At 46.4% G+C, this 17715-nt stretch overlaps 8 protein-coding genes across 8 annotated transcripts; 6 read left to right on the top strand and 2 right to left on the bottom strand.

The window, feature by feature from the left end:
- Positions 1–244: 244 nt before the first annotated feature.
- On the top strand, positions 245–2393 carry N7447_007883 (fungal specific transcription factor domain-containing protein; the record flags this gene model as incomplete). Its single annotated transcript, XM_057232145.1, has 2 exons — positions 245–314; positions 445–2393. The coding sequence occupies 2 exons, from the start codon at positions 245–247 to the stop codon at positions 2391–2393; spliced, it is 2019 nt and encodes a 672-aa protein (XP_057083910.1).
- Positions 2394–2406: 13 nt separating this feature from the next.
- Positions 2407–3849, bottom strand: N7447_007882 (TauD/TfdA family dioxygenase; the record flags this gene model as incomplete). Its single annotated transcript, XM_057232144.1, has 5 exons — positions 2407–2422; positions 2487–2854; positions 2913–3121; positions 3172–3385; positions 3442–3849. The coding sequence occupies 5 exons, from the start codon at positions 3847–3849 to the stop codon at positions 2407–2409; spliced, it is 1215 nt and encodes a 404-aa protein (XP_057083909.1).
- Positions 3850–4239: 390 nt separating this feature from the next.
- On the top strand, positions 4240–5422 carry N7447_007881 (TauD/TfdA dioxygenase family protein; the record flags this gene model as incomplete). Its single annotated transcript, XM_057232143.1, has 2 exons — positions 4240–4342; positions 4395–5422. 2 exons carry the CDS (start codon positions 4240–4242, stop codon positions 5420–5422), a joined length of 1131 nt encoding a protein of 376 aa, XP_057083908.1.
- A 134-nt stretch (positions 5423–5556) lies between these two features.
- Positions 5557–6828, top strand: N7447_007880 (uncharacterized protein; the record flags this gene model as incomplete). Its single annotated transcript, XM_057232142.1, has 2 exons — positions 5557–5674; positions 6428–6828. 2 exons carry the CDS (start codon positions 5557–5559, stop codon positions 6826–6828), a joined length of 519 nt encoding a protein of 172 aa, XP_057083907.1.
- Positions 6829–7019: 191 nt separating this feature from the next.
- N7447_007879 (uncharacterized protein) lies at positions 7020–7280 on the top strand (the record flags this gene model as incomplete). The annotated part of the gene is made up of 1 exon (XM_057232141.1): positions 7020–7280. One exon carries the CDS (start codon positions 7020–7022, stop codon positions 7278–7280), a length of 261 nt encoding a protein of 86 aa, XP_057083906.1.
- Positions 7281–8525: 1245 nt separating this feature from the next.
- On the top strand, positions 8526–11461 carry N7447_007878 (uncharacterized protein; the record flags this gene model as incomplete). Its single annotated transcript, XM_057232140.1, has 13 exons — positions 8526–8709; positions 8756–8812; positions 8864–8940; positions 8986–9144; positions 9196–9326; positions 9377–9659; positions 9717–9892; positions 9941–10547; positions 10595–10667; positions 10718–10899; positions 10948–11065; positions 11117–11203; positions 11268–11461. 13 exons carry the CDS (start codon positions 8526–8528, stop codon positions 11459–11461), a joined length of 2328 nt encoding a protein of 775 aa, XP_057083905.1.
- A 741-nt stretch (positions 11462–12202) lies between these two features.
- Positions 12203–13015, bottom strand: N7447_007877 (uncharacterized protein; the record flags this gene model as incomplete). Its single annotated transcript, XM_057232139.1, has 3 exons — positions 12203–12570; positions 12623–12712; positions 12760–13015. 3 exons carry the CDS (start codon positions 13013–13015, stop codon positions 12203–12205), a joined length of 714 nt encoding a protein of 237 aa, XP_057083904.1.
- Positions 13016–15305: 2290 nt separating this feature from the next.
- N7447_007876 (putative MFS transporter) lies at positions 15306–17221 on the top strand (the record flags this gene model as incomplete). Its single annotated transcript, XM_057232138.1, has 8 exons — positions 15306–15500; positions 15553–15640; positions 15691–15789; positions 15855–16056; positions 16126–16441; positions 16496–16926; positions 16985–17123; positions 17177–17221. The coding sequence occupies 8 exons, from the start codon at positions 15306–15308 to the stop codon at positions 17219–17221; spliced, it is 1515 nt and encodes a 504-aa protein (XP_057083903.1).
- Positions 17222–17715: the final 494 nt, after the last annotated feature.

Raw genomic sequence — 17715 nt, 5'->3', positions numbered from 1 at the left:
TGGGCGCAATGGATCAAGCGTCAGAGACAAAAAAACAGAATAGTATATCAACTGGCTGATGTCGAGATTAAGACCTTGGGATGTTATTAGCGAACTGCTTATCAGTGCCAAGCCCTGGACAATCTCCCGCCCCCGACCTCTCCACACCTTCCACTTCTCCTGGCACCAACGGAAAACCTTGGCTTGGAGTTATCAACTCCTCAAATTGAGAAAGAAAATCAGGCATGCATATGTAAGGCTAACAATGAACGTTACCGCGTCAACCCCAGCGGCCAGGGTCCGTGTATCGCAGCGTCAGCCACAAGCCTGCCGAGGTAAATGCCCTCTGCAGCAACTGTCCAGTGGGCGACTGACATGATACAGAATGCACGAAGCGCAAACGCAAATGCGACAAACAAAACCCTTGTTCGAGATGTAAACGCTTAAATCTGAAGTGCTCGATAGAAGTCGTCCAGCTTAGACGCAATGCCGTGCAACACGGGTCAGAGATTCAATTTTTGCAATCGCTTGTGGCAGACCTCGAATCATCTCCATCTGATTCAGCTCCCCTTGTTCAAAAGATTAAAAATCGAGTATTTCGGCTGGAGACCGGCCAAGATCCCGCAGAATCAGATGTATCCAACACCCCCTCGGCACAACCGGAATCAAGTGCTGAGGACCGTGCACCTGGCAAAGTGTCACTTAGTGTAACTGAGAACACCTCAAATCAAATTGACTCCTCACTGCTCACAGCGATTGAACATCTTGCTTGGGGTCGTAATTCTGCTGGATGCTTCCCCCACAGGACATGCTCCTGCCAGTATCGCAAGGATGGACCCCAATCGCTATCAGGGACAAGTCCTTTCCTAGCCCATGGCCCTAGTCTGGAGCTGAACTCTGCTTTCCCCAGTGCTATGGATGCCCAGAAGCTGATCAAGTTTCATCTATGCCACCTGGCGTGGCATCACAATTGCATTCACGGTCCAACATTTCTCGAACAGTGCGAGTTGTTTTGGGCAACTGGGAAATTCGATGACCCTCTCTGGCAAGCGCTCTACTTTTCTATCTTGAGTTCCACTGTGAGCTCCATACAGGATAGTGCGAAAGTAAGAGAACTTGTTGATGTCGACCTACAGGCAATACAATCTACACAGCAGCTGTTCTCTGCTATGGTGCAGACACTGTACAACTCACATTTTCTCAGCAATCTCTCCATATACTCTGTTCAAGCAATCGTCATATCGACCGAGGTTGCCCATAATCTTGGCTTGAGCCAGCTGAATGCGACTCTATTCAATGCTGCAGTACGTATTGCCGAGTGCCTTGGGATCCACAAGATTCAAGATCAACCAATGAAGGTTGCTGAAAACAAAGATCAATGGGATGAGAAGGTGGAACGAGAAGTGGGGAAGAGGGTATGGTGTCAAATGATCATCCAAGACCATTTCGCCATTCCCTTTACCGACACCTACAGTATCTCTCCGATGCATTTCTCGACAGGTCGCCCCATGAACGCTGATGACTATGACTTGGTGGATATGCCTATCACAACCCCCACAATAAGCACTTATATCCGCGTGCTTGTGAATCTTGCAGAATTGATGCCCGGCCTAGTTGACGGACTCGGTCCAATGAAATTCAGAAAGCCCATGCGAAAGCAGTACGAACATATTCTGGATATAGATCAGAAAATGAGAGGCATTGTGAAAAACATACCCCCTTTCTTTCTGCGTGGAGATAGAACAAAGGAAGCGCAAATCCCATGGCTTGCTATCGCTAGACGAAGTCTCGCTATCACTGCAGCCGAGAAGATCATCATGATCCATCGGCCATTTCTCTTCCGCTCTTTCAATGACCCCACATATATCTATTCACGACGTACCTGCGTTGCTGCTGCGATGACAATTCTGCGTGAGCACGAGGTGATCGTAAGAGAAGGGGATATTTCCATATGGACCCATACAGCATTTGCGATTACCGCTGCAGTCATTATGTGCTTTGAAGTCAATGCAACTGCAGAGAATCAAGCCAATATCGCACAAAGTCACAAGGACGCAATAGTCGCAGCTCGTACCCGCCTTGCTGATCGAACTAATGACGTCCTTGCTCAGCGCGGCGTCGCGTTAATCAATGCAATCTTTACTTCCGATACAGCCTCGGGTCCCGCAGGACTTGGAAACAGAATGATTGATTTTGGTCAAATTTTGGCTAAGTTCTCGACTTTTACGAGAATGAATCTAGGTCCTGAAACCCCTGACACATCTGTTAGCAGATTCTCAAACTCAGATCCTCAAGACGTGATCGGTGCCCATTTCAATGAAATGCAGCCAGCTTGGGATACAGCGGAAGATATCGATTTTGACGCATGGTTCAACGGAACATTCCACACTCTACATGATCCTCTTCAGTTTTGAGAAAAGCAAAAATTCACAATCGCTCAGAGCTACTCAATTCATTGAGCTATCCTAGCCATTGATAGTTTTATCTTGTTTTATACCCTCACATACCCCGTGTCGTTGACCCCCTCATAATCCCGGAAGGGCTTGGGGGGAGTTGTGCTTGTCATTGTGCATTGCCAGAGCAACCTCCTCTTGTCCTCTTCTTCCTTGTACTTGGCTAATTGACCAGTAATACTGTGCATGACACCCCGGTTGTGGAAAATGACCACGTCACCCTCTTGCCAATGGTGCGCATAAATGTTCTCAGCGGCATATATCTTACTCTGCATCTTGTATACCACTTCTCTAACCTTCTTAACATCATCCATAACCGTGATCTCACCGGTCGCTGGGTTTCGGGTGGTGAGCTTGTAAACGCAGCAACCATGCACCTGGAAGAACGGCCGACCGAGATTGAGCGGGTTTCGCCAGACCATCTGTTCAACGTTGTCAGCCGGTACTGATTTGTGTCGTGCAGTTGGAAAAGCAACTTACTGGGTGCTCGGCAACACTGCCCCATTCCCATTCCGAAAAGTCTTCCACTGGTACCTCACGTCCGAAGTTCGGGATCGTCAGGCCATCCTCGGACGCTTTGCATTGGCTGATATACTCGTATGCTTGGGGGGCATATGTGACCGTGGTATTAAGAGCAAACTCTTGTTCCTCCGGCGTCAAGAGAGAAAATACACGAGCGCCGGAAAAGACTGTGTTCGGTCAGTTGGTGGACCTGTGTGTGATTCTTCGGTTTACTCACACGCCGTGGCTCCAGCACCGACAGTCTTCTCTTTCCCATCTGGGAACTTCATCTTCTGATCTGGTACATTTGGAATGCGAATTGAGTGCAGGATAGTCACTTCACCTGGCAGACGCTCATAGAAAGGGGTATCCATGTGCCACCGGTAGGGACGGGTATATCCATCATCTAATTCCTGTTGACTGAGAGGCTCCTCGTGGAACAATGTGTGATCCTGTCTCACTGGTCAGCCAAATCAATGTCGAGCAGGGTCAGACGGGGGAAACAAACAAGATGCACGACCTCCAACTCCTTTAGACCCTCATAATCTTGGAACTTCCCCGAGCCAATGATTCCAACCTGGGGGGCTCTGGGAATTCTGCCTGCTTTGTATGCAGACAAGATATTTTTGGGGTCGCTGACAGCTTTCTCTCCTGCGGAGTGAACGTCGGATGCATTTGGATCGAAAATCTTGGCGAGTTTTGGCAGGGCGGTAGGGTCAATCCCTTTTTGGTTTCTGATGATAATGACTTGATTCTCGAAAAGCGCTTTTCGGAGAGTGTCTTTGTCGTTGTCGGTTAAGCGGTCCAAATCCAGCATGGCCATTCCTAGAGGTAGTTGGATTTCCGCGCCAATCGCGGAGCTTTGTCTGATTTCATCAGGGAGGAGATCAAATGTCAGACTTGTTGATTCGAGCATTTTGTATGCCGAATTGTTTGAACTCTTTTCAACGGGCGATGTTGGTTATATTGTCGTCGTTGAGTATACGGCTGTCTTTAAACAGAGACGGGATGGAACAGAGCGGACCAGTCCGCTTATTTGTACCACCATTCTTGATAAGAACAATCTCTCGACTTTCTGTGTTATGAACGAATAATGCTTTTGGTATTCATCATCTGAACAAGTGGATTGGCAACAATACTGGTGTCATATCTCCGGGGACGGGTCAGCTGTGGGATCTCACCCGCTCCACTCTGATTGGTTCTCGTGGTACCATGTATAACAGAACAATATAAAGCACATGCAGACGTTCAATGGTAATATTCATATCGATCTCATCCTCACATTATTCCAGCTACTTCTTTCACAATGGCAACCATGACTCTTTCTTGCAGCCCTGTCACCAAGCGCGATGATTCTCGGGTAGACTTTGGTGCTGAACTGACTGGCTTTGACGTTGAAACGATGACAGGTAAGCAATGCCCGAAGCAACTGTCCTCAGATCAAATGCTGAGTATCATAAGACGATGACTTTGACTTTATCCGTCGTACCTTGTATGAGAATCAAGTTGTCGTGATCAAAAACCAAGGCAAACTCTCCCCACGTGCCCAGTACGAGCTCACTCGACGCTTCGATCCTTCCGCCGGTGTCTACAGTCATGGGAAATCGATCGATAAGCGCAGCGTGCTCCACGCCGACCTGACAACCATCCCTCACCAGCCACAAGTTCAAGTCATCGGCAGCGGGTTCGTCGAAGAGTACGAGGGACTGTCGAACATCCGTCTGAAACACCCACATCACAATACGTTTCACAAGAACCCCATATCACCCGAAGAAGATCACGACTATACGCACTTCTACCGTTGGCACATTGACTCGGCCATGTACAATCTTGATCCACCTCTGGTTACCACGCTGTTAGCCGTCAAAGTCCCCAAGGGCCGGCGCCAGACGTGTCGCTACGACGACGGCACAGAAACTACTCTCGACGTGCCTCTTGGAACGACTGCGTTTTTCAGTGGATATCGCCTTTACGATATGTTGTCCGAGGAAGATAAGCATTTCGTCCGTACCAGCAACGCTGAATACGCGCCTCATCCATACATCTGGATGAGCAAGGCCAAGTCACGCTCAAATGGCTTGGGGATTATATCAGAGGGGTTGGAGCTTGCTGAAGACCAGTTGCCTCCGTTCGATACTTCAAAGATCAGGGTATATCCTATGACTTGGAAGAACCCCGTTACTGGTAAGCTTGCAATGATGGTTTACCCAACATGTGTGCGGAAAATTCATGTTGAGAATGGGGAGGTGCTTGATGATCTTGCGGAGATCCGAGAACGACTATACAAGATGCAGAGACGGGCTATCGATCCTTGCTATTTGTATACTCATGACTGGGAGGAGGGGGATCTAGTGCTTTTCAACAACCATGGTGTGATGCATTCAATTGTTGGTTCGTTTGCGGAGGATGAAGTGCGGGTGTTCAGACAATGCAATATGGCTGCTAGTCGACCTCCTTTGGCGCCAGATGATAGCGTGCGTAATGTTTAGTGCGTGAATGGACTGAATAGTCTATCTTGAGCTTCAACTTGCGATTTATCTTCACTACAGCTAGAGGAAATCCCAAGGGCAGCGACAAGTGACGAGCGAAATAGAATGTTAGTTACACAGCCACGATATTTTGGATGCGTGTGATGACCTCTCCTTTCACGCTGCCGTCTGTACCTGGCCAGCCTCGCCTACTCCAGCTCAATCTGCTGGTATTGAACGGCCCCGGCCTAAATGCCAGTTTCGCAATTGAGGGTTTGTGTCTGCATCCCCTGGCATTTCTCAACTTCGAATGTGAAGTCACGGCTTGTGCTTTTGAAACCAAAAAATTCCACACAGATCAACGACAACAGGGCGATGGCCGTTTGAATATTTGCTTCATTGCTTAGGACAAGGAGACATTAGTCGAACATCGTACTTATCTCTCCTGAGATCTCCGTAGGTCATTTCTTCTTCCCACTAGGGCCTGTGCTCTCGTATTATTGAGATGTTGTGCTGTGATTTTTCCCCGGCTTCAGACTCGTGGCATACCTCTATCCATTTCTCCACGAAAAGGAGGATAACTGAGAGATGAGGTGAGGGAGACAGTGATAGAATCCTTCAAAGGGTAACAGTGGCAGAAAGAGATCTGATAATCCAAGTGAAAAGTGAAATCATAGCCTCTGATGGAGTTTCACATAGCTTTTGACACATCTTTTCGCCTTTCCTGAATGCGATGATGCATATAAATTTGCATCACACCCTGCGGTATCATAATGGTTTATGATCACACACTCAACAAAACGACGGCGATTTCTTTTGCTACTCCTATGATAATTAAGGCAATCCTCACTCCTTTCTCTTTTTCCTTCATCTCATCATCCCATCTCACGCCGTGGTCTTCTCACCTGCTTTCTTACTTCCAAGCTAGCAAGATGGGCTTGTAAAAGATAGCCAGTCTGCACTATGCGTGATATATCCTGCTAACTGACCTCAATAGCTTTGATAAAGACCCCTAAGCTAATGCAGTCGACACCCCATTTCCCGCTGCCACTTCTGGTGTCAACAACGAAGCTCCGAGCCGATGCCCCGAAGTTCAACAGAATGGAAGTGACACCACCATCCCCGCTGCCACCGCTACCACTGCAGATCAGCCTCCCGGTGGGCTGGCTGCTCACATCAAGCGACTCGACTACAGCATAGCCCAAGTAGGAGCTAGTGGCATCCTCTTGTGCGACGCCCTTGACGCCATGAGCGTGATGCCAGCGCAACGTGTTCCTATCCTTCGCCCAACGATGTTCTGGACACGTGCGACCTTGGACATAATTATCAACAAACGCATCGAGAAGGTTGAGTCTGCGCTTTTGCAGACTGTGGGTACTCGTGCCCAGTACCCATGCGATGCCTATCAGCGAGGCCGTGGGCCATGAAACTTATGTGTGGTTCTCGAGGGAATTTCAGACTTCACTGTATGCGCTGGATGTCACTTTCGGGGAAACGACAGAAGCTGCACTTATTACCAGCCACCTCCAGACAGCACAGGAAGTCAGCACCAAGGCCATGAACAGCGCATTTTAAGGAGCGGATTAACGAGCTCGAGCAGCAAGCCATAGGACTCAACATGAGGTTTGACAGAACCATACAAGAAATAGAAGTCCTAGGCTACGCCACTGGTGGCAACATGGCCGCCGACGAGACTCTTCAGAAGATTGCGGTGATACCCGAGGGTTTCCAACTTAAGTGTCAACAACTTGCCCAGATTCGCGCCGACATCGAGTTGCTTCACCACCATCAGCAGCCCAGAATTTCAGCCGCAACGTTGAGCAGCTCTAGCGAGAGGTTGCCGCGGCTGCTGCTATGTTCGCCGACGCGTGGCCCGTAACCGCCGCCGTGGCTTTCGATGAGTAGTTCCAAATCGTTTCCGCAGATTCTCGTTCAAGGTGATATTGTTCTCCTTGAACCCACCACTCATAAGATCAAAGGGTCAAGTCAGTGGTTAACATGACGTGAAATGAACTTTTTTATTCCATACTTTTCACTCCGAATATGTAGTATCATAACCTGGTCGGAAACTACAATTCGACGCCAGCTTTTAGAACGTCTTTCTGTATATTTCTTTTGATCGGTCTCCGTATGTTTGGCTTCTGTAACTTGGCACAAGAGTAGTCTGACATTCGTCATCATCTATCCATAATCGCGCCATCACCGCATTGGCCGCTTCATTGGGTTTATATGGAGCATTACGGATCAGCCTGAATTCCGAGCTGCACATCGAACGTTGCATAGATCAAGAAGATGATATTCAAAATTCAGTGAGGTGAAATGTAGATATCCTAAAGAACTTACTAGATCATTAAAAAAAGAGCGTCCTCTAACTTCTTCTATTTGAATATCATGTTGTTCCCCTCCATAATGACAAATTCCTCTTAATAATGACAAATTCCTTTATACTGGACTATAGAGAGACGCGTAAATGTACCCAATAATTAAGCCTCTTTCTTAAAGTGGAATAAGCACCTAAGTCATTTCTTTGATCGGTTGAATTTCACGGCGAATGCACTACGAGAAAAATAAGCTCATCAAGCCGTCTCGACACGCCATAATTTAAGCACTTGCCACCCGGGGACAGCGAAGTCTCCCCGAAGATGTGCCATACTTGGCATTGCGTAAATTGCAAATAAAAACATATTCTTATGAGCATTTGTTTCAAATGTTGTTTCAAATGGTGCATTTTTTGCAAATTAAATTTCGTTGCATTGATATCAGGAGCATAATAATAAATACTGTAAGGGGTTGGAATGCGGTGAGGCAACCCTACCAACACTGAAAACATGATAGTTAGGGGCTTGCTATCTAGTTTTGCCAGTGTGCGTCTGCAAGTGTTCATAGCTCAACCGGTCATACCATTAGTATGAAACCTTGATTTAGCCCAACTCTAAAGCTTTGGCGTATTTCTGTCGGAGCAACTCGGTGCCATTCTGGGTGGATCTATATACTGGCGTGCTTAAGCCAGACTAGAGAAAAAGGACCAGCTGTGAACGGATAAGAAGACCTCTACTCGCAGTGTCTTCTATCCCCCATATCATCGCTTTTATTTTACGGAACGCAGCTTAAAAGTATTTTAGCTATGGCGAGTTCTAAAGATCCTGCGAAAGATCCGAGTATATCGCAGGCGACGGCACCAGATCTCGAATCCGAACACACCAATCAAGATCCGGGGGAATGGCTATACAAAGCCGACAGAGCAGAGCTCACAGAGCTAACACCAGTTGAAGCTTTTAAATGGAATGTGGAGGGAGATCAATCGCCTTGTAGGTTGACCCATATATCCCACCAGCGGGTGTTAATATCTCTTAGTTCCGGAGGTTGCGGCTTGTGTGTCCAACAAGGATGATCCCACCATCGCTTGCAATAGTAAGTCCTTCATCTGCTCAGTTAAGTGATGAAATTAACTCTCCGGCGCAGCTGTTCGGGCCTGGATATTGATGACGATCTTTGTTATACTTTTCTCCGGAGTCAATCAATTTTTCGGCTTGCGATATGTATGTTTTAACCTGCGTCAATTGATACTTACTAATATATATTAGCCTTCCCTCACAATAGGCTATGTTGTAGCTCAAATCCTCGTTTTCCCAATTGGCCGAGCATGGGAAAAGCTTCCAAGATGGAGGGTTCCTCTAGGAAAACTTTCATTCGATGTCAACCCAGGAAAATTCACCATCAAGGAGCACGCCTTCATTGTCATTGTGAGCATAAGCAAAATTTCAGCATGGATCACATCTAACGAATTAAATTAGTGCGTCAATATCAGCGCTACCACTGCCTATGCGCAAGGTGCCTTGGTTGCAATCGTCAGTCCTGTATATTGGAACCGCGATCTCGGAGCCGGCTTCTCATTTCTATATCTTTTGACAACCCAGATGATTGGGTATGGCAATCCTGAGCTCTCTAGTTTCTTCGGTCACTAATTCTTCCTAGATTTGGTCTCACGGGTCTTGCCCGCCGTTGGATTGTGTACCCTGCTGCCTTGGTCTGGCCCACTTCACTCTCATCCACCGTTCTTTTCCGAGCACTACATGAGCCTGAAAGCCGTACGCCAGCCAATGGTTGGACTATTAGCCGGTATCGCTTTTTTGCCTACGTTACAGCATTTGCATTTGTTCTATTCTGGTTCCCAGACTACATCTGGACAAGCTTGGGCACTTTCGCTTTTGTGACGTGGATTGCGCCTCAAAATCAGAAGGTCAATACGATATTCGGAGTAAGTTTGCAAAAGGTTTGATCAGTTCCTACATCAAGCTGACGCCGTGGCGCTCAGATGAATTCCGGATTAGGTTTAATACCTATCAGCATCGACTGGACGCAAATTAACTACGCTGGTTTCCCCCTTATGACCCCCTTCTACATCACATGCAACGCCTTTGCTGTTGTCGTGTTCTTCTACATTTTCTTATCGCCAATTCTGTATTACTCTAATGTTTGGTACAGCGCATAGTAAGTTTCTACTCTGAAGGAAGGGGCTTTAATATACTGATAATCCAGCCTTCCTCTCCTCTCGTCAGGCACCTTCGACAATACAGGAAGTTCATACAACGTATCTCGTGTGCTCGATGCAACTCTAGACTTCAGTGAGAGCAAGTACAAACAGTACTCTCCAATGTATATCTCAATGTCTTATTCTCTGACCTATGGATTGTCTTTCGCTGCGGTTACCGCCATCGTGGTGCACACCTACCTCTACAATGGCACTGAAATTTGGGCCAGGCTTAAGAATGCACAGCATGGAGGTGAGGATGTTCATCGTCGACTGATGCGCCAATATAAAGAAGTTCCAGAATGGTGGTACGGAGTTCTCACGGTGGTTGTATTGGGACTTGGTATCTTGACGACCAGATACTGGGACACAGAGCTGCCGGTCTGGGGCTTTATCGTGGTTTGCTTCGGATTAGCAGTGCTTCTAATTGTGCCTGAGGGTATTTTGCAAGGCACGACAAACCAGCGCGTGTTCCTAAATATCATTACGGAGATGATCGCTGGATACGCCTGGCCCGGAAAGCCTATCGCTAATCTGATGGTGAAATGCTACGGCTATAATGCAGTAAAGCACGGTATGGATTTCGCTCAAGATTTGAAGCTTGGTCAATATATGGTATGCTCCTTTTGCCTTCTGCTTGTCGAATTGTACTGATTATTTAGAAAATTCCTCCACGTGTTCTGTTCTTTGGCCAGATTTATGCTAGTATTCTAGCGACAGCGACTCAGACTGGAGGTATGATGTTATGTCAAATCTGTGTTACGATCTTGAGCTAACCAGAACAGTCCTGCGATGGATGATGGGACACATTACTGACCTTTGCGAACCAACCAATAAACAACGCTTCACATGCAACGGTGCCAAAGTGATGTACAACGCTTCCTTAATTTGGGGCACTATTGGTCCGCAGCGGATGTTCCAGTCTGGGCAGGTGTACAATGGGCTTGTCTACTTCTTCCTCATTGGGGTGAGCTTTCAAACATATTGATTTGGCTTTCCTTTACTGATTCACCAGCCCGTCGTTACTGTACTTGTATACTTCATTTACCGCCGTTACCCCAACAGCTGGGTTCGCTATATCAACGTTCCGATTTTCTTCAATGCGGCGGGTAATATCCCTCCTGCAAACACCAGTATGTTTCTCTGAATTTCTCTGATGGCGGTATTTCAGTCTAACCAAACAGCCCAATACTCCCTCTGGTTCATAGTTGGTTTTGTGTTCAACTACCTAATCCGAAAGCGCGCATTTGACTGGTGGAAACGTTACAATTGTGAGTTTCTACTTTCTCAAGTTTCCTCTACAGAGAACAGGTCACTTATTCACGACCGGCGTAGATTTACTCCAAGCAGCCATGGATACCGGCACTGCCATAGCGACGATCATCATTTTCTTCGCGCTGGGGTACCACGCTATTACTTTCAACTGGTGGGGAAACACGGTGGGATCCAATACGGCCGATGCGAATTCCGTCCCTTGGTTGACTGTTCCCAAAGGGAGCTTTTTCGGAAAGGGGCCTGGCGAGTTTTGATTCAAAGTTTGTCTACAATCGAATCCTACAACGCACTATTGGCACCAGGAGACTATGTTATTCCTCCCAAGAAATTAAAGCATCAACGGGCCAAGGATTGACGTGTGTGGTTATACTGACTCCATATCCTACCTAACCTTGGAAACGGAGTGGTTTATCAAATTCAGCAATGTTTAGTTAAATTCTACCCATTGGATTAGATTATGATTGAAAAAGCTGATCTCATTTGGACAATGACCGACATCAGTGCATAGTGGTTATACCGAGATCCATCTCAATTAGTGATCATCAAATGATCATCCCCATAAAAACGGGAGAAGAAAAAAAAAAAAAAACAGATAATAGAAGTGGAGGCAAAGATCGAATAGCACTGGAAAGAACTACGGTGCAGGCCATACGGAGGGTGGTGATCGCTGATCGCAACTGCTGCAGCTCTCATACAAAATGTCCGCGAAAGAAGGTAGGCTCAGTGGAAGGCTACACTGTAGGTACTCAAAGGCTAAGGGAGAGATAATATTATCAGATGATGACTGATGAAAGGTGAATGAGGAGGTGAAGAGAGGAAGCAGAACAATGGAAAGGGGAGAGAAAATGAATGAAGGGGACGAAGGTGTTAGTTACCTTTATTTTGCATTCAGATTGTCATGTATAATTCCTCTATATTCTATAGTTCTGAATCCAGAGCCCTCGCACTTTACATCCATCTGGTATACATCCTAACATTGTATTCGTCAAGTACGACTAGAATTTCTTCTGGTACTTCAACTTCTTTAGATCATCAACGTCTTCGACCCGGATGCGCGAACTGCGGACATCGGGGGTGGCCAAGATCATCTCGTACACATTCGCAAACTCCGTTGCCTTCGTTACCCCATGCTCCACAGCGAGCTCGTCTATCTCAACACGGAACCCAAGGTAGATTTCGTTGAAACGGACGTTCGTAGACTCGTTCTCACGGGCGGCGGCCGTAGTCATGGGAAACAAGGCGCCTTGCGTCATGGCCGGCACCGGATGAGTTGCCAAGTCGCCCTGTGACCCGGTGCAAATTGTCCATGTGCTAGCAGGGTTCTTCTGTTCCAGCAGATAGCCAATGGTATCCCGGTAGGCGACTGCAAAATTTCCGTCAGAGGATGTAGGGACCTAAGGGTTGAAAGGGCTTACAGAAATTGGCTTCAAATGAGATGTTGAAGTTCCTGCGTAGCTGGGCGGTGGTAATCTCCGAGAGGGGGGTTGTAGTGTACTCGCCGCCAACTTGGAAATGTCAGTGAGTATTGATCGAGAGGATCGAGGGAACCAACCGCTAGAAAACACATGCTGGAAAGCCGGCAGCTTCCCCTCTCGCACTTGGTCAACGACACCCTTTACTCCCGAGTCCGAGAGAACATTGGCTTCGACGAAAGTAATTCTATCCGATGACCCAATGTACTTCACGAGTTTGTCTGCCGAGCTTTGGTTGCGGACAACAGCCAAAACGTTGCGCTTGGAGCGCAAGGCAGCGGTGACGGCTGAGACGCCGATATTTCCAGTGGCTCCGATGACTAAAACGGTCTCCATGATGGCTTTGAACGATACTGATGGAAAACGAAAAGATTTTCAATTTGCATTTATATTATATTATTTTGCCTTAGGATGTGCATAAAGGAGCTTTAGCAATTCTTGATGACAGATAAATGCACGTGTCGGTGATAGTCGGTGTCCGAAAGACGCGAGACCGGCTGGTGATGACGTATCGAGATTGATCAGGGTGCCTTGTAACCTCTTTTACCTCATATGATTTCAAAATACCAAGCCCGACAACTCAAATTAGACCACACCTATTGCGCGCTCAGCTGGATTCTCGAAACCCCTTTTATCTCTTCTTCGATGGCACTGTCGTATTGTATGGGCACCCCGACGGTCTGTCACTACTAGAGGTTTCTAATGACTAGTAACCCAGTTAGGTAATGTTGAGTTTGGGCTTTAGTTGACGACGAATACTGATGAGGAAGTATACTAGAAGTATAATCTAATATCTCCGGTCCTATGTTCCTGCTATCCGTATACCCAAATTGAATTGCTGATACCTGTTGTGGTGTTACATGCTTGGTGCCTGGCTTGTTAGGCTTCACGTAACTAGTTACGTATTCGGTAAGCGAGCTGGCCATGTAAGCGGGCTGGCCACCCCAAAATGCATAGTAAATATGATAAATTACAACTTGATATCTCAACGCCAATACTTTTATTTGATTTCACTACTTGTCGATAGCTATTGATAAGGATTTTGAATACTGTGTATCAATCTTAGGGATATCAAAAAGGTACATTATCAGGGTATTAAAAATTACAGTGTTAAAAGCCAGAAATATATATATCGTAACCATAAAGATTTATATATTTCCCAAACCCCCTAGGGAGGCAAGATATTACCTAGAAAGCATTAGGATGCAAGGAAATCTCTATATAGACTACTATTGCCGCGATACCAAGTTGTAATTTATCGCATTTACTATGTGTTTTGGGGGTGGCCGGCTGGCTTACATGACCAGCTCGCTTACTGAATACGTAGATGATTTGGGCAATATGGGGTACAGCTTTAGATCTGGAGTCATGCTGGGAGTGGAAAACAGACTATAATGTGGGGAGACGGGATGCAGGTACCCTGTCCAACGGTGCGCCGATTGGCTCATGCCTAATCAGGTCTCTTATGGACCCATGGACCCGTAGACCCGGGGTCAAGGTAGCCGCCCATCGGATAACAGGCATGTTACAAGTTGGGCTTTTACCCGGCAGAAAACCAGCCCGTCTCAACCAATATAGTTCAATTCAACTTGTACCATATGCAGGATATTATCTCTTTTCAAATGAGCGCCAGGATGGAGGCCCCGTGGAATATCAATTCATGATATTGATCTCAGTGAGCGAGCTTACAGGCTAGTATGTGAGACCATGTGTAGAACATGGGACAATATGTCCAAGTTAGATGAAATTTCATACGGAGAGCAATGTTGTGGAAAGAAATATAGCGTATCTAACTATTAGACCACAACACAAACTAAGGTTCTCGTATAGTGCCTGTGTGGAGGCCCCATATCTGATATTTTACAATGGCCTGACCCATCTTGCTCCTGCCATCCTGTTGATTCAGCCCCTTGTATCACATTATGGTAAATAGTTAACGTGTCGAGCCTAGATGGTGATTATATAATCATAGAAGCCCTTTCCCCAGAATCTCGATCTTTAATCAAGGTTCCAATGAAATTCCTACGCCGTCGAGCGCTTTCCAAGCCAAATAAATATTCCTAGATACCAACATTTTAATTTAGGTTATGCTGCACGATTTTCTTCTTCTACCCAGTCAAGGGGTGTCAAGCCAATTGCGACAAGATGCTAGATGGATGTTGCTCATATGGCCCGCGAAACGCGCAATTGCGGCAGTGATGTCGTGATTCACGGACGGCCCCACCCGCGTGGTGTAAACCACCCAGCACTTTCATGTCATTATCATTAGAAACAGTGTACGGCGTTTGGCACAATAGAGCATCGAGAGCAGTGCACGTTAAGTGGGCGATTTGAAGCACCCGAGTTGTCAAGACACGCGCCGAGAGTTTACGTTTGACTTGCATGTTAAAATTAAGTATTTTATAGCACAGAAACAACTCCCATGGAGCTTAGCTTAAATCTTATCTCCCCACTTTTTGTCCATAGAACCTTCCCTGTTAGGCGTGGGCCGTAGCTTCGATTATTATTGTGCAATTATCCACCTGAGCCGTCCCGTCAGTATGGCGCGAATCCCTTTAAAGCTCTGCCTATTCCTGTCTTTTCTTTCGTCTTCATCCTGTCGAAATTAAAAAATCCAGCAAACAGAATGGACTTGCGAAAAGAAGTTGACGCAGATGTATCGCCTGCGATCTCATCAACCACCTCGTCAGAACGGGATGAAAACTATGAGTTTTATAAACAACATCAAGGTCTAGAATATACTGCAGAGGAAGCCAAACGGGTTCTGCGCAAGATCGATATACGACTCATTCCATTGCTGTTCTTAATTTACATGCTGCAGGTGAGAGAATATTGCATTTCTGCCTTGCAATCCAAGTACTAATCCCATGCAGTACCTGGACAAGAATAGCATCAACTTTGCCTCTGTCTATGGCTTAAAGCAAGGAACACACTTAAAGGGACAACAATATTCATGGCTCAGTAAGTTTTCAGTTCTGAGAACTTCTACTCCAAGTCACTAATTCCATCAGGCTCCATTTTCTACTTCGGATACCTCATTGCGCAATGGCCTGCGGGACTAGCATTGCAAAAGCTGCCCGTCGGCAAATTCCTTTCCATCACCACATTAAGTAAGAGATACCCTATAAGAACCAGGAATGTTTCTTCAATGCCAGAACCATGCTAATACAAATAGTATGGGGTGGCTTGCTCATGACAACACCTGCGTGTTACAACTTTGCTGGAATCGCAATCAACCGCTTCCTTTTAGGAATGGTCGAAGCAGTTGTAACTCCCGGATTTGTTCTTATGACCGGAATGTGGTACACATCTGAAGAACAACCCCTGCGACTAGAGGCATGGTACTGCACTAACGGTATCGCGACGATGTTCGGAGGGTAAGTGAAGAGCAAATACTCAAACTCTGATCAGATTGTGAATAAAGTTGGAAAACTAATAGAATATAGTCTTATTGGATATGCGGTCGGCCACATCACTACTGGACTTCCACGATGGATGTACGTTTTCCTCATTTTTGGAGCCTTCTCCGTCGCAGTAGGAGCTATTGCCCTGGTATTCCTCCCGGATCTTCCGTCAACTGCGAAATTTCTCAGCGAGCGTGAGCGAGCGATAGCTGTTGAACGTGTTGCCATCAACCGCCAAGGTGTCAAGAGTAGTCAATTCAAATGGTATCAGGTTCGACAAGCAGCCGAAGATCCAAAGACTTGGCTTTTGTTTGTCATGGCTATTGGTGCACAAGTCCCGAACTCCGCATTAACTAGTGTATGTTTTCCTATGATTGGGACTTGGATGCGAGCAAAGCTAATAACTAAACAGTTTACCTCCATTATCGTGGGTACTTTCGGATTTGATACACTCGGAACTCAATATCTGCAAATCCCCGGCGGTGCCGTTCAGTTCCTCACTCTAATTTTCGGGGGTTATATCGCAACCAAGTTCGATGGTAAATTTCATTCACGATTTGCATGCATGATTTTCGCTTGCACTGTCTGTATCATTGGATCGGGCCTTCTTGTCGGACTACCGAACACCAACAAATGGGGCCGCCTTGTTGCACTTTGGCTATGTTATTTCCAAGGCTTGGGATTCAGCATGAGTTTGACAGTCGTCAGCTCGAACATTGCTGGATACACTAAGAAGCAAGTCACCGGTGCTCTGCTGTTCACTGGATACTGCGTGGGAAATATCATTGGACCTCAGACTTTCAAATCTAGCGAGGCCCCTGGGTACCACAGCGCTTACATTGCGTATGTTGCTCTTTATCCTTAAGTACAATGTTCAACATCTCACTGATGATCCTTATAGGATGCTCGCTGGCTATTCAGTAAAGCTGGTTTCTATTGTCGCTTTGTATATTTATATGTACCTTGAGAACAAGCGCCGAGACCGCGAAGCAATCGATGGCCAGGAGGTTGAGGCAGAAGGTGTTGAAAATGGCATGCTGGTGAGTGTCGAGTTCCATGAAACTTTACGATAAACTAACTTGTATGTTTCAAGGACAAAACGGAGATCGATAACAAAGGGTTTAGATATGTCCTGTAAACATAATGTTTATATGACCCAGCTAGCCACTCGCTTGATAAATGAGCCGGCCCAGAAGCAAAGTTTGAATGTTATGTTCGTGACTACTCACAGTGCACTTTTTATGCAAGCTCCTGTTAAGGAATTTGTCTCTTAAGCGAATTGATTCTTAGCTACTGTACGCCAACAGATTAGCCGGGTAGGCCAACACGAGCAAGACGGCGTTTAACTAACGTCTTATAATATCTCTGCGATATTCCAATACGGGAGCAAACATGGAGCGATGGAAACAGATTTCACATTAAACTTATGTAACTCTACGCCAGAAGATTGTCTAGCGGCAATGAAATGGGCATCGGGTGGAACCATAACACCTATTTACGACACATACAGCGATCTCTCATCCCAGCTTACCTTCCGGGCGAGCTCCTTCGCGTTTTAAACATTAATCGTCATGCTTAGCTAGGTCGGAGACCCAAATATGTTCCTAAGTGTGCAGATCTATATGGCATTTA

The sequence above is a fragment of the Penicillium robsamsonii genome, assembly GCF_028829455.1.
Source record: "Penicillium robsamsonii strain IBT 29466 chromosome Unknown utg000004l_segment0_segment0, whole genome shotgun sequence".
NCBI lineage: Eukaryota > Fungi > Ascomycota > Eurotiomycetes > Eurotiales > Aspergillaceae > Penicillium > Penicillium robsamsonii.
This window is presented reverse-complemented; position numbering and strand designations above follow the sequence as displayed.